At 38.5% G+C, this 25,760-nt stretch overlaps 1 protein-coding gene across 4 annotated transcripts in view; it reads left to right on the top strand.

Moving 5' to 3' along the window:
- Positions 1–1,100: 1,100 nt before the first annotated feature.
- CDC14B (cell division cycle 14B) overlaps positions 1,101–25,760 on the top strand; it is a 109,727-nt gene continuing 85,067 nt past the window's right edge. For all 4 annotated transcript variants that reach the window (XM_023735841.1, XM_023735840.1, XM_023735839.1 and 1 more), the window contains exons 1-4: positions 1,101–1,632; positions 3,066–3,156; positions 3,738–3,813; positions 7,050–7,142. In XM_023735841.1, the coding sequence (XP_023591609.1) occupies positions 1,584–1,632; positions 3,066–3,156; positions 3,738–3,813; positions 7,050–7,142 (309 nt within the window). In that variant the 5' untranslated portion in view covers positions 1,101–1,583. The remainder of the gene's footprint in view (positions 1,633–3,065; positions 3,157–3,737; positions 3,814–7,049; positions 7,143–25,760) is intronic.

Genomic DNA, 25,760 nt, shown 5'->3' with positions numbered 1-25,760 from the left:
GGCATCCTGAGCTGAATTTAAAATATTTTCCAGTTTGTCTCTTGACTTTATGTGTTTATTGCCTGAAGACCTTTTAAAAATGTGTATGGATCAATTAGTCAATTTTTTATGGCTTTTAGATTTTGTATTATTTAGAAAAAGTTGGAGTTGGAGAGTATAAAAAACAATTCCTGGTTTTGTTTTTTACATTTAACTCTGATCCATCTGTAATTTTAAAATAAGGTTAGGAAGTATGCAGGTTTACTTTTGAGGCAAAAATGTATATCTTGTGATACTGAGATTATAAATAAAGTATAATTCTTGGGAAAGAGTTGTTACTGTATTGCTTTTCTGTTTGAAGGGAGGGTCGTTGAAATTTTTTTCATGGATTTTTAAAGTAACACCTTCCCATAGAAAACTTGAAAAAATACAGGAAGGAATGAAAATTAACCACAATCCCAGCACCAGATTGTATATAACAAAATTAAGATCATACTGTATCTTAAATATTTTTCACTTTAGATTATAAACATGAATATTGGCTTAAAAATATTTTAAGTGGTTACTTAATATTGTCAGAATTTAAAAAAAAACTTTTCTGAGGAGAAATGCCAAACCTTTAAAGGAATGAATGATCCGAGTTTTAGGCTTACCTTGAAATCTTAAACAATTTTGATGATGTCGGTTCTAAAGAACAGACGCCAGCACGCCCAGCAATCTCGACAGTCAGCCAGTCTTCCCTGAGGGCGTTCCCCCGCCAGACCAGGTTCTGTACAGCGGGCGGCGGGTCCACACGTGGAGATGGACGTCGGCGCGCGGGCGCTGGTGGCCCGCTTCCCCGACGACACGCGCGGGTTGCACGGGCCCATGAGGCCTTGCGGCGCCTTGGCCCCGCGTCCGCGCGTGAGATTGAGCCATGGCCTCGCGCAGACCGCGGACCGCGGGGTGCAGAAGCCCCATCCCACTGGGCCGCGGGCAGGCGTGACAGGGCTCAGCGCGCGGCGGCCGCGGCTGCAGCGTCCCCTGGTGGCGGCAAATCCGAGGGTGGCCGGAGGGCGGCTGAGGGAGGGGCCCAGTCCCCGGGCCGGGCCGGCGCCGCCCGGCCCTCTTGAGTCTGGTCCACCTCGGGGCTCTGCGTCCAACCCTTCTCTTCCGAGAAGTCCTTTTTATCGTAAAGAGCTTTCTGAGACGCTTTCTTTTAAAAGGCCCCCGGTTGCTTCTGTGACACTTTGGCCGCACGTACCGACTTTGAGTTCAGAATTTTGTCAATGAAGGAACCCTGGACCCGCAGGCGGCCCCGCTGCGTCCCCAACGCGTAGGCGAAGGCTCGGAGGGCTTCGGGGGTTTCCTCTCCTTTGCTCACTTGTCGCCCGCTTTGGGGCTGTTTTCAGAAGTTTTGAACTTCCGGGGTTGGCTCGCCTGGTTTGTCGTTCCTTGGCAGAGTCGGTGGCATGCAGTTTGTGTTGGGCGCGGTCCTTTAAACTTTTTGTCTTTTCAACTTCGGAGGTGTGGCCGCGGCCTCTCCTCTCCTGGCAGCTGGTTGCTCCTGGCCCACCCGGTCCTGTCCTTTTCCTTCGCCTCCGCTTTCCAGATGCTTTGGAGTCATGAGCCGGGAGGGCTCAGGGACCCGTTTGGTAGCAGAGGTGATCAAAGGTGAGTGAGTGCAGGAGGGGGCAGGGCTTCCCGATCCAGAGCGTCGCCCGGGCACCCAGTATTGAAAGGGCGTGGCCCACTGGGGCCGGGGAAGCCCCGAGGTGCCGGCCAAGAGGTGCTTTTAACATCGCAGCAGGACGGACGCCGTCTCATGGGCGTGGGTGGCCTCCTGGGACTTCTGATCCCCAGGCGGTGTGGTCTTGCTTTGGGATGGATACACGCATGTATATGTGGTTGTGACACTTGCGTGCTTAACGCTCACAAACTGGTAGGTAAGTTGAGCTTCTCCACTCAGGAGCAAACAACCTCGGCCACGGTACACAGGATAAAGGGTCATTTGTGGTAGGAAAGAAATAAGCCCCGTCATCCGTTTGAGTGTTTGTGGTTGCAGAAATTTTAGTTGAGTTTACAGGGAAATAAATACCGCGTGACTTGAGTGGCAGACAAAAATTTTTTTAAATTACCATGTGGCGAAAGGATGCCAGCTGGTGTCCTTTGTTTCTTCTTCCTCTAGTAAAAGTGTATATGTATATATATATATATATATATATATATATACACACTCACGTATATATAATGGGTGTACTTGATTTTACATTTTTGAGGCAAATTCAAGGGTAAGGTTTTATACTAGTCCTGCTAATATTACTATTACTAACTATTCCAGATGACTTTATTTTGCCAAGATTTTTTTGGCAACTCTTTTTGGGGAAGAAGGGTGGAGCCTCTGAGCATTACTGCCCAGTTACCATTCTTGCTAATTGTTATAACCTCCTAGTAGGCAAACTGCATTTATGAACACAAAGATCATCTCAACCTCATCATGTAGAAACCTCTCATTGCTTGTTTTAATGGTAATCTAATTGTAAAAACACAAAAGTAGTGATTACAAATCACAAAAAAGTAGTGATCCCTAAGAACAGTTTAAACATATGGTTTGTTGTCAGTGTTCTGTAAATGTTAATTTTGAAGCAATTTGCAATTTGAAGGTCATTTTCTTTAACTTAAAAAAAAAAGTTACAGAAAGGACTTTTTAGGATGCGTTGAAAACATAGCAAAAATCATAAGCTTAATGTAAGACTGATGACTAGCCATCTGATGTCTGCTTCATTTGCTGAAATGTCTTCATCCAGGTCAACTAAAGTTTTATAATGAGAGATTCCTCCAGAAATCAAACCATATGGTTATTTGAGAAGTCATTGTTAAAACTGGAATAATTTAAAATTTCTTCTTCAAAACATTTTTTTTTCTTATCTATCATTACCCACCAAAATAGCCAGAATATTTTGAAATTACCTATTGGCCCCCCCTTCCATCTGATACATGCATGGAAAAAATAAAAATTTGAAGTCATGTGAAAAGAGTTGCATCTTGATATATGAAATGTTTTTTAAGAATGTGAAGGAAGGAACATTACAATTTTTCCATTTCAGATCGCCTTTGTTTTGCCATTCTCTACAGCAGACCAAAGAGTGCATCAAATCTACATTATTTCTGCATAGATAATGAACTTGAATATGAGAAGTAAGTATTAACTTGCTTTTCTAAAGATTGTGAGTAATCTTTTTACTTTGAAGACTCTAGAGGTATGCTTATAAATAAGGTAGCCTTGGAAAATTACAAATCTGTTGATTGAAAATTCCAGGTTACTCTTTTTTTAAAATTCCTGGTAATAAAATAAATCCTTAGGGGAAAAAATTGAAAGTAAAGAACCTCCCTAAATTTGAACACTTACGTTTGAAATTCTAATGGTTTACACTATAAATGAGATATAAACTAGTATACTAAAGTAAGATACTGTGTTTATTACAGTGGAAAAATATGTGGAAAAACAGCTTTTTTATTTAGAAGGTATTTTCATATGTTATTTGAGGTTAGATTTAGATGTCGTAGGACTTAATTTGTTGCAGTTTTTACAGGCAATTAGTAAGGCAATACCTTTAAATTTTCCATTAGTAAGGCAATACCTTTAAATTTTATGACCGATAACAATTTGGTGTGTGCTTTCTTGTCTTAATTTGATCTGTACCCCCCCACCCGAAAAGGTATTCACATTTAGAACATCTAGACTAAACATATGCATTTTTGTTTTTTCATTTTTAAAGCTTCTATGCAGATTTTGGACCACTCAATCTGGCAATGGTTTACAGATATTGTTGCAAGATAAATAAGAAATTAAAGGTAAATTCTTTTTTACTTAAGATTTGACTTAAGTAATCATTGTTAGCCTGGTCTTGGGGAGAAAAATATGGAAAACAGGACAAAGGAAATGTCATGTTTTTCAGTGCGGCGGTGTTTGGGACATACGTGTAGGTTTTTTTTTTTTTTTTTTTTTTTTTAATAGAGTCATAGTGTATATACATGTTTCCTCAGAGTTTTGATTGGACAGGTTAAGTTTGGGTTATTTGGGTTGGTGATGCTCAAATACTCGAAAAGCCAAAGTGGAAATTGGATAATGAAGCAAACCTTTTATTGTCTACCTAATGGAACTGAAGCCTAACTAGAGAAACTCTTCCTTTGATTTGGTCATGTTCTTCCTGCCTTCGCTTTGATAAAGAGTGCTAGCAAAGTAATAGGAGAAATTAGCTCATCTTACTTTGTCTCAATCTGTCTTGAAACTCCCATGATACTAAGCTAGTTGTGACTCATTACCACGACCCTTTACCCATATTATTAAGGAGCAGGAGAAGCAAGGGCAAACCACATGTCTTTAAGGCTGAATCCCTGAGAGTTGCAAAAGTATGTTTCTGTTGGTTTGAACTTAGACTCCATTCATTTGAAAAAATTTTAAATTGTTGGTCATGCCCAATATGAAGTAGTTATGTACTATTAGCAGTTCCAGATTAATCACTGTGAATTCTCAAGTAAAAAATACTGAATTTGGGAGCAGGTACTTTTTGAAAAAAACTTTATTCAATCAATATTTTTTAAACCAAAGAAAACCTTTTTATTACGAAATATCACACATACACAGAAAAGTGCCTTCTCCCAAAATCTACAGCTCACAGTGGTTTATCCGAGCCCTGATGGCGCAGTGGCTAAGTGACATGACTGCTAACCCAAAGGTCAGCAGTTCAAATCCACCAGCCACTCCTTGGAAACTCTATGGGGACAGTTCTACTCTGTTCTCTAGGGTCGCTATGGGTCAAAATTAACCCAGTGGCAACAGGTTTTTTTTTACAGGTTACACATTTGTACGATCACACAAGACAAGAAATAGAATATTGGTAGCACCTCAGAAGCTCCTCTCACACCCCTTTCTAAATACTGTCTTGTCTCTTCTCAAAGCTAACTACTATCCTGTTGCCACTGTTTACATTAGCTGGTTTTTTCACTTTATTCAGTTGATTTTTGTACTATATTTGTATTCATTACAGATTTGTACTTCTTTCTAATCGTTACTTTTCTTGTAAATAGTAATATAAGCATTTTATGGCCTTGTGTTATTTGTGTTTTCCCTCCTCCTTTTTTCCAATTGCCCATGACAGGTCTTTTGTTATATACTAGGCTAGGAAGCTAAAAATAACTCCATCCCATTTTGTTCCTTTAATTTTGAAAGATTTTTTTTTGAAGTCATTTATTTATGATCTTTTATCCTTTGGGTCAACGAAGAATGTATAGGTCCTTTTTGTTGTTTCCATTTACTAGAACAGCTTGCAGTGTGGTTATTGACCATCCAACCTGATTGAAAAATTACTGTCTATTCAACTAACAGTGACAGAAGTGTATCTAGAGTTTGAATGAAGCTTGTGCTTGTGTTGCTGGATGGCTGTTTGTTTGTCTTTAATTAACTTGGCTCTCTTACTCTCTGTAAACAACCAAAGGTAAGTATGTACACGTTCATCAGTGAAACACTGCGACCTGACTCACAGACGGCAAGGAATACCTATATTCTTACTGAACTGAGTGTATCCTGGTCTTTACCTTGCCTGAATCCATTGCTACTAGTTAACTAACTAATCATATATTCCTTTTATTTTTAAGCTAATTAATCATATATTCCTTTTATTTTTAAATTCCATATCCTTTTTATTTTTAACTTGAGGTATAATATACCTGTAGAAATGTGTACAGATCCTTATATACAGCTCAGTGAATTTTCACAAACTGCATATACATGGGTATATTAGTAGCTCCCCAGAAGAGCCCTACTTATGTCCTCTTTCAGTTACTATCTCTGTACCTGTCCCTCAAGGTTATTTACTATCCTGACTTCTAACAACATAGATCATTTTTGCCTGTTCTTATTTGCTTGTTTATCCATTTATTTGTAGTAAAATTAACATAACATAGAATTAACCCCCTTAAAGTGTACACTTCAGTGCCATTAATACATTCACAGTGTTGTGTAACTGTCACTTTTATCTAGTTCCAAAACATTTTTATCACCTCAAAAGGAAACCTGGTACCCATTAAGCAGTCACTCCTCTTTCTCTGCAGCCCCTGGCAACCACAAATCTGCTTTTTGTCTCTGTGAATTTGCCTGTTCTGGCTGTTTCATATAAATGGAATCAGACAACAGGTGGCCTTTTGTGTCTGGCTTCTTTCATTTATCAATAATGTTTTCGATGATCATCCACATTGTACTATTTATCTGTACTTCATTCCTTTTTATGGCTGATATACCAAAATTTGTTTATCCATTTTTGAGTTTATGAACATTTGGGTTATTTTCATCTTTTGACTGTTGTGAATAGCGCTGCTGTGTGCATTCATGTACGAGTTTTTGTTTGAATACTGGTTTTCAGTTCTTTTGGGTATATAACTAGGAGTGGAATTGCTACATCATATGATAATTCTATGTTTAACTTTTTGAGGAACCTCTAACTTTATTCCAAAGCAGTCGCTCCATTTTACATTCCTGCCAGCAGTATGAGGATTCGAGTTTCTCTACATGCTCTCCAGTGCTTGTTATTTTCTGCTTTTATAGCCATCTCAGTGGGTGTAATTTTATTTTTAATTTAAACGTTTTTGGAATAGATTTAAAAAAAAAAATAAAACAGTGGTAAAAGGAAAGAAAAGATCTCTCCTACCACTTTTTTTAGCTTTTTGTGTGTTCTTTCAGAAGTAGTATATGCTTTAAGCATGTATTTGTTCATATGATCCCTTCTCTTTAATAGTACATTCATTCTAATTGCAGAATATGTCTTTTATAGGAAGGTACATGGTATTATGCTTAACTGAACATTTCCAGAATTGTAAGAATATATAGCACTTACTTAGTGAAGCAATTTTTTTTCCTGTCACAATAGTTTACATCACAGTCTTTAGGATCAAAGTTAATCTTTTTAAAGTTCTTGCTAATATGAATGCTTATGCATTGTGATATTTGGAATTTATCTTAAAAATCAGAGAATAAAAATTTTAAAAACTTGAAATTAAAAAGAAAATACTAACAACTATTCATTTTTATTCAGTCCATTACAATGATTAGGAAGAAAATTATACATTTTACTGGCTCTGATCAGCGAAAACAAGCAAATGCTGCTTTCCTTGTGGGGTGTTATATGGTAAGTACTTACTTTCCAAACATATTAGTAAAAATGTGCATAACAGTGGTACTTTACATTTGTGACTGGAATTTTGAAATTACTTTTTCTAAGATAATGTCTTGATTTCTTTCCAGAAGAACATGTTTAACTTTTTAAAAATTGAGCAACTACTGTGAAAAAGTTTCTGTTGTAGTCTTAAGGTTAGAAAATAATGCCTTCCAAGTGGTGTTTTATTGATTCATGATCCATTTAGTGAGTTGCGAAATCATTTGAATGGGATCAAGGTGAATATGGATTTAAAACAAAAAAAAGAATAGAAAATATCACAGTGTATCACATGACTTGAGAGTGCTTTATACCTTGAATACAGGCTATTTTTTCCTAACTGAAGCGTGGTTCTAAGGGCATCTCTTCATCTGAAACACCTAGCAGGAGGACACTTGTCAGTGTTGTAGGAAAATGGGCCACATACTATGTACAATTATGCCATTATGTGCTCTGTTAGGATCATTGAAAGTATGCTTTGGCATAGCCAGTATTTACATGAGGGTTATGACTTTCATTTATTTGCAAATATAATGGAAGATCTTTGGTTTTTTAAAGAGTGAAATTTTGTCTAGTACCTAGTGGATTCATCAGTTTTTCCTGAGTAAGCTAATATAGCAAAGAGCTCCTCCAGGATGGGATGCCAGTGTTTTTGGTGGTGAGGAAGCTAGCTACTAAATTTAGTGGAGAATAGCTAGTGGATGTTTCTCCCATCCCCACCCCATCACGTACACAATAGTTACTCACCTAGATAGAAAGAGGATTGTTTTTAGAGTTTTTGAATAAAGTCTTTCCCCAACTTGCTACCTGCTTCTGTCATGCCCTCTCCCCTTTTAAAATTATTTTGTGGTGTATAGTTTGATCATCTGGAATGTACATAGATTATATCAAAAGTTGGTGAAATTGCACCTCAAAATTGAATCATTTTTTTCCCTAGGGTATGTCATTAACAACAGTGATTAAGATGTTTTCCTTTGTTTTATTTTCCTGTTTGTGCTCACAAAAGTAGTTGAGAGAAATGGTTCAGGAATAACGTAAAGTTTTATTATCATCCCTAAAAGTATGAAACAGATTTTAGATTATGACCATTAAAAGTTGATATCTTATGTTTACCCAGATTTTGATTGTTTGCTTGCTTTTATCTCTTCTGGTGTTTCACTAAAAAAAACAAAGCAAAAACCAAATCAAGGGGCCTGTTCAGGGTCTCGATAAAGAAATAGAGGATGTGGGGAGGTGGCCACTGTAACTGGGCATCCAGTCCCATTACTTCCCCAGTCACTGGGGAGAGGAACTCCATGGATTAGAGTAAGTCATGACGGCTTTACAGAAAAAGGGACACAGCTAGAATTCTTGGGGTCCATTAAGTTTTAAAGGGAACCCTCATTACAGCTGGAGAAACGGCTTTTGGCGTGACAGAAAGTTGCAATCTTTCTCTGTTTATCTTGCCTTTCCACTGCCCCAGAGAAAATCTGGGTGGCTGTAACAGTTCCATCTAGGAGAAAGTGCTCCTGAGCAGAACTCACAAAGCAGACCAGCTCTGCCTGAGCTGCTTTTTGATCAGTCATTTGTGTGTGGTATGATGAGCTGTGTGTGACCAAGATGGTAGGGTCTTGAGGTGTCAGACACGATGACTTAAGTGTGAACAAAACCTTAGAAGGTGGCTGTGGCACGGTGGGAACTCAGGATCTGCTCAAAAACAAAAAACACTTGAAAATTTTATAAATTAATCTTTCTTTAAAAAAAAAATTAACTACTAATAAAACAATAACCCCTTGCTATATCTATTGAAAAATTGTTGGCATATTTATTCCCGGTTTGATCTTGGTCTTTTGACTTTATTTATGGTTGTATTTTGGTCTACAGAAGTTTATTTTTCTGTAGTTAAATCCATTAATTTTTTTTTTTGCTTTCATGTTTAGAACTTTCCCCCCACTTTCCACGGTTTACACCTGTTTGCACTGATTTGATTGGTTAGGCAAGTGCCAGCTAGCTAATTTGAACGTTCACCTGGGTTCAGTCCTCTGGTCACTTAAAAGCCAGCTTGGCAGGAAGATTACAATTCTTGGCTATAACAGAACTCTTTGTAGCCATGACTGGCTGGCTAAAGTAGGAGCTTGGAGCTGTAATGATGCTAGATGGGGAAGCAGGAGAAAAACTTCCAAGAAACAGGGATTTATTAATAGTAGTAAAGGAGTGTCAAGGTGTAACACCGATACCTCAAAAAAACCAAACAAAGATTTGCTTCCCCTAAGTAAGCGAAGCTTTGATTTGTTTGAAGTCTATTAAATCATCTTAGATTTGTAAAGATGGTTGAGAATTCCTTGTAAATTGATCTGCAGCTCTGATATCTTTTCTGGAGTTGGTGAGGAATTTTTGAGATAGTAAGGCTTTTTAGTGATTGACTTGAAGGGTGGCGTGGTAATGTTAAAACAAAATAAAACAAAAATCCAGAGGAAGAATCATCAGAAAGGAAGTGTTCCAAATGGGCTGGTGTTCCAAATGTTTATCTTTGTCCTTCTAAACTATAGAGCTTTGACAGAATTCATGTTTTGTTCATCTTTGTATACGCATAAGGAGCTAACATGGAGCAGGGAGGGGGTGTGAGATAATTCTTTGGGGCATGGGAATAAAAATTAGTATTTCCATTTATTTTTTATGTTAAAATCAGGAGGGGTTAGACTTTATAAATATTTAAAATAAGGATTGACCTGCCTCAATCCTTTTGTCAGATGGTCAGGTATCGTGTTTGGTATAAGAAATGACTTTTCTGTTGTTGTCACTATATTTCAAAATATTGGACATTATGTGGCATGGCAAATGGATTTACTATCTGAAATGGTAGCATCGTTGATAGTGAGCTATGGTGAGACTATGACATTTTTTGTACTAGAGTAGGGATTGAAGAACATGAAAGATAACTGAATTTTTCTTTTACAAAAAGATAAGTGTACCGAATCATTTTATGAAATGGTAAGTTTGCTGACCTGTTCTCTGATAAATCAGTAGCTGTCAGTAGTATGACACCTAGAAGATTTTGGGGTGGTAGTATTTAACTTGTTATTTCAAAGTAAAGGTGAGATTTTAAGTGGAAAAATAAGTGTTTTTCAAAACAAATTCATGATAGACATTTTAAAGAGAAAAGTTTGAATCTTTTTTTTTCATTTTGTTGTAAAAAATGATGTCATATGCAAAACCCATATCTGTACCCTTGAGAAACTTAATATTTCCTTTAAAAAAAAATCACTCTTTTGTATTTACAGAAGCAGGACATGTACACATATGTGCGTATGTACGAATATACCAAACACGTTGCCATCAAGTTGATTCTGAATCATGGCGACCTCATGTGTTAGAGTAGAACTGCTCTATAGGGTTTTCTTGGCTGTAATCTTTACAGAAGCAGATTGCTAGGCCTTTCTTTTGTGGCGCTGATGGGTGTGTTTGAGCCACCAACCTTTAGGTTAGTAGAGTCCAAATGGCTTATGCCACCCAGGGACCTTATGTACAGATATACGTGTGTGTGTGCACGCATGTGTGTATACACTCATACATACATACATATACCATATGTTTTATATTTATGAATACAGTTTTATCACCTGCTTTTTTCTGTCAGTGATCAGCCCTTCCATTTTAGTACATGTTTTATCATCTTTATATCCAGATACAGTCATATTTCCCCAGTTGATTCAAAATGTCCAAACCAGTATCTAATCCAGGATACATATTGCATGTGATTGTTATGGCCCTTAATCTCTCTCAATTAACATAGCCCCCCTCCCTTTTTTTTTCCCACAGTCCCTTTTTGATAACACTAATTTATTATAGAGACCAGGCCTGTTGTCTTGTAGAAATGTCCCACCTTTTAAATTTATCTGACTTCTTCTTTTGTGGTATCTTTTATCTAAGTATTTCCTGTGAACTGGAAGCTGTATCTGTGAGCTAGATGCATTCTTGTTAAACGTTTAGGACTGGAACACGTTCATAGTACATGTTGCATCACATCAGAAAACATAAAATACCTAAATTATCATTAATGATGCTAAGAATGACCACTGGATTAGGTGCTGACCATTGAATCTCTTCAGTGTATAGTTTTCTCCTTACGAGTTAAAGTGTCCTGTGTGGTGTTATTTTGGTACTATTCATAGGTTCAGCTCTCCACCCAACCGTTCACCTAGTGTTTTAAACAATTGGTAATACTTGCCTGAATTAATATTTTTATTAGGGTTTCTGTTTTCTGATTATTTCTATCATTCTTCACTGACTTTCTTTTATGGAAGTTTTTCCTCATCCAGTTAGGATTATTTGGTTACCCTGAAACAATTTCCCACTGAAAAGGCCGAATGAATGGCTATTTTTCTTTAATTACTAGTTTTCAAAGTAATCCGTTGTTTTAATAGCCACAAAGCACAGAATTCCACAGAATTTTATAACCTGTTTTAAAATCATCTTAAAACAGTTTCAATGGATTTTGAACTCATTTTAAAATGTGCAGCACCTTACCATTAGTTTTTAAGAATATCTGGTTAGCATTTGGGAAGTTAGAAATTTACCAGCAAATGTACATCATTGCTGGATGGCATTACAAAATGAGTATAATGATTTGGTAAACTAAGCAAGTAGTACACTTCCTGTATTTGGACCTAATGTTATGATGAAGTATCTTTTTCTAGTTATGGCAACCATTAAAGTTAAGAATTTAAATAACTGAATTTAGAACCAGACTCTTAAGTCAAGATTTAAAAAAAAAGAAGCATGTCTCATTAACTGTTAAAATTACTAATGTTTTAGTTACTGTTTTTTTAATGACAGTTAACACTATATAATAATTCATTTTAGAGATAACAGTCACTTTGTCTTTTTAATCTTTTTCTGTGTGTTCTATAATGGAGGTGGTATATTAGTACAGTATTATATATAAACACTAATAATTTTCTAATGGCAAAAAATATATCGGGAAGATGAAGTTTGGCGGTTAGGTTCAGCTGAGCTGGCTCTCAAGGTCGTTTAAGTTGAGTGTTTGGCACAAATGAAGCATTCGCTAAATGTCATTTCTCTGTCCCTTTTTTCTGGTTCTGTTTACCTCCTTTCTTACACTTTAAATTTGCTTTTTAAATAAGAAAATAACAAATTTTCCGTTCTGTCTTACTGGTTATCAATTTTGGTTACTTCTTATTGCTCCCAGCATTTCCATTTTCCTCCAGATACACAGTATTCAGCTCTTCCATAGGTTAAATGCTTTTGAAGACTAGCCTGGGAGTTTCTAACATTTTTCTGTGGTTAAAGCATTCTGAGTGTAAAATAAATAACACAAGCAGAGTGTTGGTACAAAGCTTGCAAATTTGATATCCTCGAATGTTTGCTGGATTACTTTGGTAGTGCTAATTGTGGTAACATGTAGTTCCCTGTTCAAAATGATTTATTGCTCTATTTTTTTAAAATTCTTAAGCAGTTTTTAGAATGGCTTATCCTATAAACATTTATATTGAAAATTTTGATACTAATTAAATTCTAGGAATATATTCAGCAATGTGTGACTCATAGTGACCCTATAGGACAGAGTAGAACTGTCCCACAGGGTTTCCAAGTCTGTAATCTTTAGGGAAGCAGACTGCCACATCTTCTCTCGAGGAGTGGTTGGTGGGTTCGAAATGCCACCCTTTTGGTTAGCAGCCAAGTGATTAATCACTGCACTGGTTGCTATAAGTTGGAATTGACTCAATGCAATGGGTTTGGTTTTATAATCTGTGAGTACTGTACTCATTGCCGACGAGTTGATTCTGACTCATATCAACCCTGTAGGGCAGGGTAGAACTACCCTATAGGGTTTCCAAGGAGTGGCTGATGGATTTGAACTGCCAACTGTTTGGTTAGCAGCCAAGCTCTTAGCCACTGTGCCACCAGGGCTCCAACAAACCCCTTGCCATCGTGTTGATTCCAACTCAGCAACTCTGTAGGACAGAGTAGAACTGCCCCATAGGGTTTCCAAGGAACAGCTGGTGGATTCGAACTGCCGACCTTTTTTTTTTTCTTTTGGTTAGCAGCTGATCTCTTAACCAGTGTACTACCAGCACTCCCTCAAGCTGTGAGTAGAATGTAAAATTGCAGTGAATTTGAAATTGCATCAACAATTATGATAAGCTCTCAGGGACTTAATTTGCTGTTTAATGATGATCTTTTGAACCTGTAGTCTACGTTTTAAATGCTTTAAATACTTTGGACCCAAAGTTGTCAGTGCTGGGTTAAGGTGGCTGTAGGTTGAAGGGATCAGGGGAGAAATTAAGGGGAGCAGAGGGGAGAGGATCTGGCAGCAAGGGGTGAGAATCCACTTCAGCAAACAACAATCCAGTTCAACAAACAACAATTTCAGGCAGCAGCCAACACCAGAGGACAGAACCAAGCGGGATGACCAAAGTCTTTGTAAACACCAGCCCCTGGGCAAACACTCCTCCTGGAGTATATGTGAAAGGTAGGGAGGACAAACAGCAACCAGGCAACTGTAAATAGCAACCAGGTAACCATAAATAGCAACCAGGTACCAGGTAGTGTGAGGCATGCTGGAGCTGTAGAAACAGAGAGGAGAGGCCCAAAGTCAGATGCGGGCCCTGTCATGGAGCCAGCTTCATTTATCACCATTATACCTCCTTTTTACCTTAATGAGGGCTGCTGGTCCCCAGAGTGTCTAATATTTCAATTGCCTGTGATACTTGCTGGAGAGCCTTGGTGGCCCAGAGGTTAAGAGCTTGGCTGCTAACCATAAGGTCAGCAGTTCGAATCTACCAGCTGCTCCTTGGAAACCCTATGAGGCAGTTTTGCTTTGCCCTGTAGGATCACTATGAGTCGGAATTGATTTGATGGCAAAGGGTTTGTTTTTTTGTTTGTTTATGATACTTGTTAGGTAGTACCGACTTTGGGAAAGAGTGAAGAGAAATAGCCCTCTGACAATTTATAAACTTTGATTGCAGATCTGTTGAGATTTCTGGAATTTTGGATCCTGTCCTTGTTTCAGACTTTGTTTTAGGCAGAGTGCTTTCTTGCCTATAAATAAGGCCTGAAAGGTAGCTCTTTTTCACAATAACATAACCACAGGCTGTAAAGTAGTAGCTTACCAGATGTGTTTTCAAAAATTTTGGGCACCACCTGGAGTAAAGGAGAATGAAGAACACCAAAGACACAAGGAAAGTATTAGCCCAAGAGACAGAAAGGGCCACATAAACCAGAGACTTGATCAGCCTGAGACCAGAACTAGATGATGCCTGGCTACCACCAATGACCGCCCTGACAGGTAACACAACAGAAAGTCCCTGATGGAGCAGGAGAAAGGTGGGGTACAGAACTCAAATTCTAGTAAGAAGACCAGACTTAGTGGTCTGACTGAGACTGGAGGAACTCCGGAAAGCATGGCCCCCGGACTCTCTATCAGCCGAGAACTAAAACAATTTCTGAGGCCAACTCTTCACACAGGGATTGAACTGGACTATGGGACATAAAGTGATGCTTGTGAGGAGTGTGCCTCTTAGTTCAAGTAGATACAAGAGACTAAACTGGCAACTTTTGTCGGAGGTGAGATGGGAAAGCAGAGAGGGTTAGGAGTCAGTTGAATGGACATGGGGAATCGGGTGGAAAGGAGGAGTGTGCTGTCACAGTATGGGGAGAGGAATTGGGGTCACATATCAATGTGTGTGTAAATTTTTGTATGACAGACTAACTTGAAGTGTAAACTTTATTTAAACTACAACAATTAACAAACAAAAATTTTGGGCAATATTTAAAAACTAGTAGATTTCATACAGAAATCAAGATTTTTTTGTTTGTCTTTTTAAAAAATGTACCTACCTGGGGGCAGAGCCAATGTGGCGCTATAGACAGAAGCACCACACCATCCCTCCACAGCAAAGACCTGAAAAACTAAGTAAAATAGAGACAAATGTCAATCCTGGAACCCTAAGCGTCAAATGAAGAGATAAAGAACTAAACCAAGCACTGAATGGGATAAGAAGCTGACAGAGAGCGAGGAGAGTTACGAGCGGAGGTCCACTATCAGCTAACGCAGCATGGATCCACCATCTTGGATTCCTGTCAGAGATTGGCAGACAGGGAGTACGTGAAAGCAGATTCACGGAGCTCCCAGCAGGAGACAGAGCACCCGGTAACCAGAGAGACACACTTTCCTGCCCCCCACTTTGCCTCCCCCTGCTCAACCTTCGCTGCTTCCTGGCTGACCATCCATGGCTTTCTGGTGGGTCGATTCCTGGCTTCCCAGAGGCCAATTCCCAGCTTCCCTGTGGCCGAGTCACTGCTTCCCGGCAAGCCAATTCACTGCGTCCTGGCGGGCCAATCCGCCGATTCCCAGCAGGCTGTGACTGTGGCACTGGTGGCGCCAGTTCTGTGCCCCATGAATTTGCCCTATCCTCCCTGGCCAGCTTCTTCACTGCCATTTCTTTGTTGCTGGTATTGCTTTTTTTGGCCTGTATTGGTTTCTTCCCTGCCTCTCACCTCTTCCCTTTCCTTTCTCTCCAACACCTGACTCCGTGTGCCATCTTTGCTTCTTCTTGACAGTCTGTGAAGCACTGCTCAGCTGGGGAACTGCTTCCCCGGTCCACGTGGTCACACTGGTGGGATACCTGGGGGCTTTTTGTTTGTTTTCTCTTTCTTTTTTCCTTTTTATTTTTCATTTCTCAGTTTCTCGTCTCTTTCTATTTGCCTTCTTTTGCTGTTTCCTGAATACATGGCGCTGTATATAATTTCCAGCCAGGCTATACTGCTTCAGTGGGATCCCTGGGGGCTTTTTTTTTTTTTAATTCCTTTTTTTCTCCATTTCTCGGTTTCTTATCTCGGCACTCCAACAGCAAGCTCCCTCAGCGTTTTTTTTTTTTTTTTAACTCTTGTTTCTCTCTCCTCTCTCTCTTCTTTTCCATACCCAGCCTAGCTCCACACATCACAACCTCCCCCACCCCTCCCTCCTGCCTGTCTGCACCATGTGCTGAACATCGCACTCCTGAGGAGCACAGGCACGACCTACTGGAACCTGCCCTGCACTGACCACCAACTCATCTTGTTGGCCCAAGTACGTGCCACGAACAACCCATCCCAGCCCCTGTCTTTCAGCTGCACCATAGCTGAGTGACTGGACCTGGCCGTTGGACAAGGAGGTGAAAAATATCGTGTCCACAGACATGCAAACAACAAAGAACGCATAGCCCGCCTGCTCAGACATAACCAGATAAAACAAAAAAGCAGGACAAAACAAATCTACAATCAATAAATGAAGAAAATAACTACTGAATGTCCTGAAGACAGCAGACAATATCAAAACATATTAAAAAACAGAACAGGATGGTTCCAGAAGGCATCTGTCTTACTCATATAGTGCTGCTTTAACAGAAATACTACAAGTGGATGGCTTCAACAAAGATAAATTTATTTTCTCACACTGAAGTACGCTAAAATTCCAAAATCAGGGCATCAGCTCCAGGAGAAGGCTTTCTCTCTGTGTCGGCCTTCTCATCAATCTTCCCCCAGACTAGGAACCTCTCTGTGCAGGGACCCTGGGTCCAAAGAATGCGCTGTGCTCCTGGCACTCCTTTCTTGGTGATATGAGGTCCCCCATTCTCTGCTTGCTTCCCTTTCGTTTTGTCTCTTGTAAGAAAAAAAGTGGTGCAGGCTAGGGACACTGCCTTTACATTGGATCAGGGATGTGACCTTAGTAAGAGTGTTACGCAATCCCAGCCTAATACTCTTTAACATAAAATTATAATCACAAAATGGAAGACAACCACACAATACTGAGAATCATGGCCCAGTGAAATTGATACACACATTTTTTAGGAGACATAATTCAATCCATGACAGCATCCAAAATAAAACACCAGATGACTTTCCAGGAGAAGAAAAGGCACTAGAACTACCTGATAGGGAATTCAAAACTCTAATTTTCAGAGCTATCCAAGAGTTGAAGAAAAAAGCAGACAAAATTGAGGAAAAAATAGACAAATCCATGTAAAATACAGGCAAAAAAATGGGAGAATTCAGGAAAATAATACAGAAATTCACAACTAGAAATCACACAAAAACAACAATTAGAAATCCAAAAGGTAAACAACAAGATTTCAGAAATTGGCAGGTCGTAGAAGGGCTGAGGAACACGTTTGAAACAATGGAAGACAGGATTAGCAAAATTGAAGACAAACACTTGGATACAACTTTAGGAAAAATCAGCAAAAAGAACAAAGAAAAATGAAAAAACCCTGAGAATGATGTGGGATACAATCGAAAGCAAGAATTTGTGAGTGATCGGGGTTCCAGAACAGGGGAAGAAAATGGAAAACACAGAGAGGATCATTGAAGAATTCCTGACAGAAAACTTCTCTAATATCATGAAAGATGAAAAGCTGACCATCCAAGAAGCTCAACAAACCCGTGTTGGATAGACCCCAAAAGAAAATCACCAAAGCATATCGTAATCACACTCACTAACACCAAAGACAAAGAATCCCGAGAGCAGCTCGAGAAAAATGAAAAGTCACATAAAAGGGGAAACAATAAGACTAAGCTCTGATTACTTTGCAGAAATCATGCAGGCAAGAAGGCAATAGGATGACATATATAAAACCTTGAAAGAAAAAAACTGCCACACAAGAATAATATATCCTGCAAAACTCTTGTTCCAATATGATGGTGAAATTAGGACGTTTCCACATCAACAGAAATTAAGGGAATATGTAAAAACCAAACCAAACTTACAAGAATTGTTAAAGGGAGTCCTTAGTTTTAAGAACAAACAACATCAGGTGACAGCCTGAATCTAGGACGTGAGAGCACACCCGCCAGATACCAGCCTGGGAAATAAACTCTCAAAGACTATTGAAAACCAAAACATTTACAACAGGGAACCAGAGAGGTTAATCTGCAAATGACAACAATGTCAGAACAATAAAAGAAGGAATAAACAGTGTAGGTACAGAACTTTCTAATGGAGCGGAAGGCAAGGTAATACCAAGTAGTAATAGACTGGTTCAAACTTAAGAAGATAAGGGTAAATTTCAAGGTAACCACAAAGAAAGTTAACAAACCTACTCATCAAAATAGAGAAGAAAAATATAAAGTCTCAATAAAAATAAAAGAAATGAAAAAAAAAATCCACAAACCAAAGGAATTCAGCACAGGAGTGTAAGAGGAACAAAGAAATCATCAGCATCACAAAAAAAAGCACTACAAAATGACTGCAATAAACTCACATCTATCAATAATTACACTGAATGTAAATGGCCTAAATGCACCCATAAAGAGAACAGAGAGTGACAGAATGGATTAAAAAACAATATTCATTAATATGCTGTCTACAAGAGACACACCTTAGAAACAAAGACATAAATTTATTAAAAATCAAAGGATGGAAAAAATATATCAAGCAAACAACCACCAAAAAAGAGCAGGAGTGGCAATACTAATCTCAGATAAAATAGACTTTAAAACAAAATCCAACATAAAAGACAAAGAATGGGACTTTATAATGATTAAACAGACGATACAGAATGAAGATATAACCATAATAAATATCTATGCACCCAATGACAGGGCTCCAAAATACATAAAACAAACTTTAACAGCACTGAAAAGAGAAATTGACAGCTCCACTGTAATAGTAGAAGACTTCAACACACACTCTTGGTAAAGGACAGAACATCTAGAAAAAGCAAAGATAGAGAAGATCTAAAGGCCACAATCAGCCAACCTGAACTCATAGAGATACATAGAATACTCCACCCAACAGCTGCAAAGTACACATTCTTTTCCAACACACATGGAACATTCTCCAGAATAGACATCTTAGGCCACAAAGCAACCCTCAGCAAAATCCAGAACATTGAGATGATACAAAGTATCTTCTCCAGCCACAATGCCATCAAGCTAGAAATTAACAACAGGAAGAGCAAGGAAAAAAAAGAAGTCAATTACATGGAAACTAAATAACACCCTGCTTACTTTTATTACCACTGGGTGATAGAAGAAATCAAAGATGGAATAAAAAAATTCCTAGAATCAAATAAGAATGAAAACACATCATACCAAAACCTTTGGGACACAGCAAAGGCAGTGTTCAGAGGTCAATGTATAGCAGTAGATGCACATGTCAAAAAACAAGAAAGGGACAGACTCAAAACATTAGCCACACAACTCGAACAAATAGAGACAGCAAAGGAAGCCTACAGCCACCAGAAGACAGGAAATTATAAAGATCAGAGCAGAAATAAATGAAATAGAGAATAGAAAAACAATAGAAGGAATCAACAAAACCAAAAGTTGGTTCTTTGAAAGGATCAACGAAATTGACAAACACTGGAAAAGTTGATGAAAGAAAAACGGGAGAGGACACAAATAACCCAAATAAGAAATGAAATGAAGGGCATTATGACAGACCCAACTGAAATAAAAAGAATCTTAACAGAGTATTATGAAAAACTATACTCCAACAAATTTGAAAATCTGGAGGAAATGGATAAATTTCTAGAAACACACTACCTTCCCAGACTGTCACAAATTGATGTTAAAAATCAGAACAGACCCATAACAGGAGAAGAGATTGAAAAGGTAATAAAAAAAAAAAAAAAAACCCTCAACAAAAAAAGGCCCTGGCCCAGATGGCTTCACTGAAGAATTCTATCAAACATTCAGAGAAGAGCCTATACCAGTACTATTCAAATTGTTACAGAACATAGAAAAAAGAGGATACGTCCAGATTCATTCTATGAAGCTAACATAACCCTGATACCAAAATCAGGCAAAGACACCACAAAAAAAGAAAATTACAGAGCAATGTCTATCATGAATTTAGATGCGAAAATTCTCAACAAAATTCTAGCCAATAGAATTCAGCATCATGTCAAAAAAGTAATACACCATGACCAAGTAGGATTCATACCAGGTATGCAAGGATGGTTCAACATTAGAAAATCAATGTAATCCACCACATAAATAAAAGAACCCAATGATCATCTCAATCGATGTAGAAAAGGCATTTGACAAAGTCCAACACCCATTCCCGATAAAAACTCTGAATAAAATATGTACAGAAGGGAAATTCCTCAACATAATGAAGGGCATCTATACAAAACTAACAGCTAACATCATTCTAACTGGAGAGAAGCTGAAAACATTCCCCTTGAGAACAAGAACAAGACAAGGATGTACTTTATCATCACTCCTATTTAACCTTGTGCTGGAAGTCCTAGCTAGAGCAGTAAGGCAAGAAAAAGAAATAAAGGCATCAAAATTGGTAATGAAGAAGTAAAACTGTCCCTGTTTGCAGATATGACAGTCTGTATAGAAAACCCAAAAGACTTCATGAGAAAACTACTGGAACTAATAGAAAGATTCAGCAGAGTAGCAGGATACAAGATAAACGTACAAAAATCAGTTGGATTCCTATATACCAACAGAGAGAACGATGAAAATCAGGAAAACAATACCATTTATAATAGCTCCTAAAAAAAATAAAATACCTAGGAATAAATCTAACCAGGAATGTAAAAGACCTGTACAAAGAAAACTACAGAACACTACTGCAAGAAACCAAAAGAGATCTATATAAATGGAAAAACATACTGTGCTCATGGATAGGTAGATTCAACATTGTGAAAATGACAATTCTACCCAAAACAGTCTACAAATATAATGCATTCCTGATCCAAATACCAACAACATTCTTTAAAGAGATGGAAAAACTCATCATTAACTTTGTATGGAAAGGGAAGAAGCCCCGGATAAGTGAAGCACTATTGAAGAAGAAGAATAAAGTAGGACTTGGACTACTTGATCTCTGAACCTACTATTCAGCTACGGTAGAAACAGCCTGGTACTGGTACAAGGACAGATACATTGACCAACAGAACTGAATTGAGAACCCAGATGTAAGTCTATCTACCTACAGTCACCTATCCTCGACAAGGGCCCAAAGTCCACCGAATGGGGAACAGTCTTTTTAACAAATGGTGCTGGCAAAACTGGATGTCCATCTGCAAAAAAATGAAACAGGACCCATACCTCACACCATACACAAAAACTAATTCAAAATAGATCAGAAACCTAAATATAAAGCCAAAAACTCTAAAGTTCATAGAAGAAAAAATAGGATCAATGCTAGAGACCCTAATACACGGCATTAACAGGATGAAACCATAACCAACAACACATAAACTCCAGAAGATAAGCTAGCTGACCGGGATCTTCTAAAAATCAAAAACTTATGCTCACCAAAAGAGTAAAAAGAGAATTTACAGACTGGGGGAAAAAATTGGTATTACAAATCCAACAAAGGCCTAATCTCTAAAATCCAACACCTCTACAACAAAAAGACAAACAATCCAATTTAAAAATGGGCAGAGGAAATGACACTTCACCAAAGAAGACATTCAGTCTGCTAACAGACACATGAGGGAATGCTCACTATCACTAGCCATTAGAGAAATGAAAATCAAAACCACAATGAGATTACCATCTCACCCTGGCATTACTGGCACGAATCAAAAATTACAGAAAATAATAAATGTTGGAGAGGCTGCGGGGACATTGGAACTCTTACGCACTGCTGGTGGGAATGCAAAATGGTACAACCGTTTTGGAAAATGATATGGTACTTCCTTGGAAAGCTAGAAATAGAAATACCATAGAAACCAGCAATCCCACTCCTAGGTATATATCCTAGAGAAATAAGAGCCATCACACGAGTAGAGATATGCACACACGTGTTCATTACAGCATTGTTCACAACAGCAAAAAGATGGAAACAACCTACATGCCCATCAACAGATGAATGGATTAACAAACTATGGTACATACACAAAATGGAGTACTACACAACAATAAAGAACAATGATGAATCTGCAAAGCATCTCACAACAGGGATGAATCTGGAGGGCATTATACTAGTGAAATAAGGCAATCACCAAAGGACAAATATTGTATGAGATCACTACTATAAAAACTCATAAAAACATTTATACACAAAAAGAAACAATCTTTGATTGTTATGAGGGAGGGGAGGGATGGGGATGGAAACACACTAAACGATAGATACGTGGTACCTTTGGTGAAGGTTAAAATAGTATACAGTATTGGGAAGCCAGCACAACTTGGTCAGTGTAAGGTCATGGAAGCTCCATGAACAAATCCAGACTCCCTGAGAGACCGAATTACTGGGCTGAGGGCTGTGGAGACCATGGTCTCAGGGAACGTGTAGCTCAACTGGCATAACATAGTTTATAAAGAGAATATTCTATGTTCTACTTTGGTAAGTAGCATCTGTGGTCTTAAAAGCCTGTGAAAAGCCATCTAAGATACTCCACTGGTCTCACCCGTTCAGGAGCAAGGGAAAATGAAGAAAACTAAAGACACAAGAGAAAGAGTATTCCAAGGGACTAATGGACCACAACTACCACGGCCTCCACCAGACAGGGTCCAGTACAACTAGATGGTGCCCGTCTACCACCACTGACTGCTCTGACAGGGATCACAATAGAGGCTCCCGGACAGAGCAGGAGAAAAATGTAGAACAAAATTCTAACCAAAAAAAAAAAAAAATCAGACTAACTGGCCTGACAGAGACTGGAGAAACCCCGAGAGTATGGATCCCAGACACCCTTTTAGCCCAGTAATAAAGTCTCTCTGGAGGTTCACCTTTTAGTCAAAGATTAGACAGACCCATAGGACAAAATGAGATTAAAGGGGCACACCAGCCCAGAGGCAAGGACTAGAAGGCAGGAGGGGACAGGAAAGCTTGTAATAGGGAACCCAAGGTCGAGAAGGGAGAGTACTGACGTGATGGGGTTGTTAACCAGTGTCATAAAATATATGTACTAACTGTTTAATGAGAAGCTAGTTCTGTAAACCTTCATCTAAAGCAATAAAAAAAGAAGAAGAAAAGGCCCCTACCATTCACACAGTATATGCATGTGTAGTTATACAGGGCCACTCATTTATATCAGGTATCTGGTCTCTATAGGCATGTGTTTGCTTCACCAAACTTGCATTCATTATACCGGAATATCGTTTTATTTAAATAGAGGATCATTATACCAGTCTACCATTGTCATGGATTGAATTGTATCCCCCCAAAAATGTGTGTAGTACCTTGGCTAGGTCATGATTCCCAGTATTGTATGATTGTGTTATCTGATGTGATTTCGTTATGTGTTGTAAACTCTGCCACTATGATGAGATTATATATGATCTCCTCATGTGTTGTAAATTCTGTCACTGTGATGAGTTTATACTGATGAGGTTGACAAAATTAGTGTCTTAATACAATCTCTTTTGAGATATAAAAGAGAGAAGCGAGCAGAGATACACCGGAACCTCATACCACCAAGAAAGCAGTGCCGGGAGCAGAGCATGTCCTTTGGACCTGAGGTTCCTGCGCAGAGAAGCTCCCAGACCAAAGGAAGACTGATGACATGGACTTTCCTCCAGAGCCGACAGAGAGAGAAAGCCTTCTCCTGGAGCTGATGCCCTGATTTTGGACTTGTAGCCTACTGAACTGTTAGAGAATAAACTTCTCTTTGCTAAATCCATCCACTTGTGGGATTTCTGTTAGAGCAGCACTAGATGACTGAGACAACCGTATACATAAAAATAAAAAGTTGAAACTATTAAAATGTAAGCCCATCTGATTATTATTTTTTAAGTGATTGAAGATTTTTTTTTTCTTATCAGTACTTACACAGGAACTGTGGAAGTTATTTTATCCTGTAAAATTGTTTATTTTGTATATATTCTTTTCCCTGCTCACTTATTTCATTCAGGAGTTGGTTATGTAAGCTTATTTCTAATTTACATTGATCCATGAACATTCTGTATTAATCTGGAGAGAGTGATTTTTTTTTTTAATTTTAATTTTTTTTTTGTACTTTAGGTGAAGGTTTACAGAACAAATAGTTTCTCATGACACAGTTAGTACACATATTGTTTTATGACATTGGTTAACAACCCTATGACATGACACTCTCCCTTCTCAACCTTGGAGGACTTTTTTTTTTTTTTGGTGTAAATATACATAGCCAAAGATACACCATTTCAAAAATTTCTACATGTACAATTCAGTGACATCGATTACGTTCTTCCAGTTGTGCTGCTACTCACTATCCTTTTCCAAATTATTCCATCACCATTGTCTTTAACTCACTGTTCCTGAGGCTTCAGAGTTGCTGTTGTCAATTTGATCTCACATAGATAATTCTTTTTTTTTTGTACTTTAGATGAAGGTTTACAGAACAAAATAGTTTCTCATGAAACAGTTAGTACAGATATTGCCCTATGACAATAGTTAACAACCCCACAACATGTCAACACTGTCCTTTCTCAACCTTGGGTTCCCTATCACCAGCTTTCCTGTCCCCTCCTGCCTTCTAGTCCTTGTCCCTGGGTTGCTGTGCCTCATTAGTCCCGTTTTGTTTTGTGGGGCTGTCCAACCCCCTGCTGAACGGGGAACCTCGGGAGTGACTTCACCACTGAGCTAAAAGGGTGTCCAGGGGCCATATTCTTGGATTTCTCCAGTCTCTGTCAGGCCATTAGATCTGGTCTTTTTTTGTGTGTTAGAATTTTTTCTACATCCTTTTCCTGCTCTGTCCAGGACCCTCTGTTGTGATCCCGGTCAGAGCAGTCAGTGGTGGTAGCCAGGCACCATCTAATTCTTCTGGTCTCAGGGTAGATGAGGGCATGGTTCATGTATACTATTAGTTCTGTGGACTAGTTTCTTCTCTGAGTCTTTAGTTTCCTTCTTTCTCTTTTACTCTGGATGAGTAGAGACTGATAGTTGTATCTTAGTAAATAATTGAGATTTTATTATTTGTGGACTGGTCTGTCAGGATTGAAACTGTAAATGATTGAATGTGATCATTTTGTTTCCATCCACTTTTTCAGCCATTGCTAATGGAATATTTACTGTTTTTGAAACACTGATCAATAATCCAGGGTCAGATGTTCTCAAGGGGCCATGGGCATGCAGACCATAATTTTAAAAATAGAAGTTGTGGGGAGTCCTAGATATGGCTCATGTATAAAAAGGTATATATAAAAAAAGAACCTTATACTGTGATTTTGATAAGCACTGGTGGTATAGTGGTTAAAGCACTCACGTGGTAACTGAAGGGTCGACTATACAAACCCACCAGCCGCTCCATAGGAGAAAGATGTGGCAGTCTGCTTCCATAAAGATTATAGCCTTTGAAACTTTATGGCGCAGTTCTGCTGTGTCATATAGTTGCTATGAGTCGGAATAGGCTCGACGGCAACGGATTGTTGTTTGTTGTACTGACTTCTCAAGTATTTTCTACCACAGTGTTTTACTCTTCCTGTGAGATTGCTGTTTGCTGTTTCAGAGAGATTCCTCCTTACATTTACATCTCTGTACTTGTGAAGTATTTATTATTTATCTGTTTTTAGCAAAGTCCAATGATCATTTCCTTGTTCATTATATAGTATGTTACTGTATTAGTTATCAATTGCTGCCCAACAAATTACCCAAAAATGTAATGACTTAAATCAACAATAACCATTACCTCACATAGTTTTTGTGGGCTAGGAATCAGGGAG

The sequence above is a fragment of the Trichechus manatus genome, unplaced genomic scaffold (genome assembly GCF_000243295.1).
Source record: "Trichechus manatus latirostris isolate Lorelei unplaced genomic scaffold, TriManLat1.0 scaffold00082, whole genome shotgun sequence".
NCBI classification, from domain to species: domain Eukaryota; kingdom Metazoa; phylum Chordata; class Mammalia; order Sirenia; family Trichechidae; genus Trichechus; species Trichechus manatus.
The sequence above is the reverse complement of the archived record's forward strand: the minus strand, read 5'-3'. Positions and strand labels throughout refer to the sequence as shown.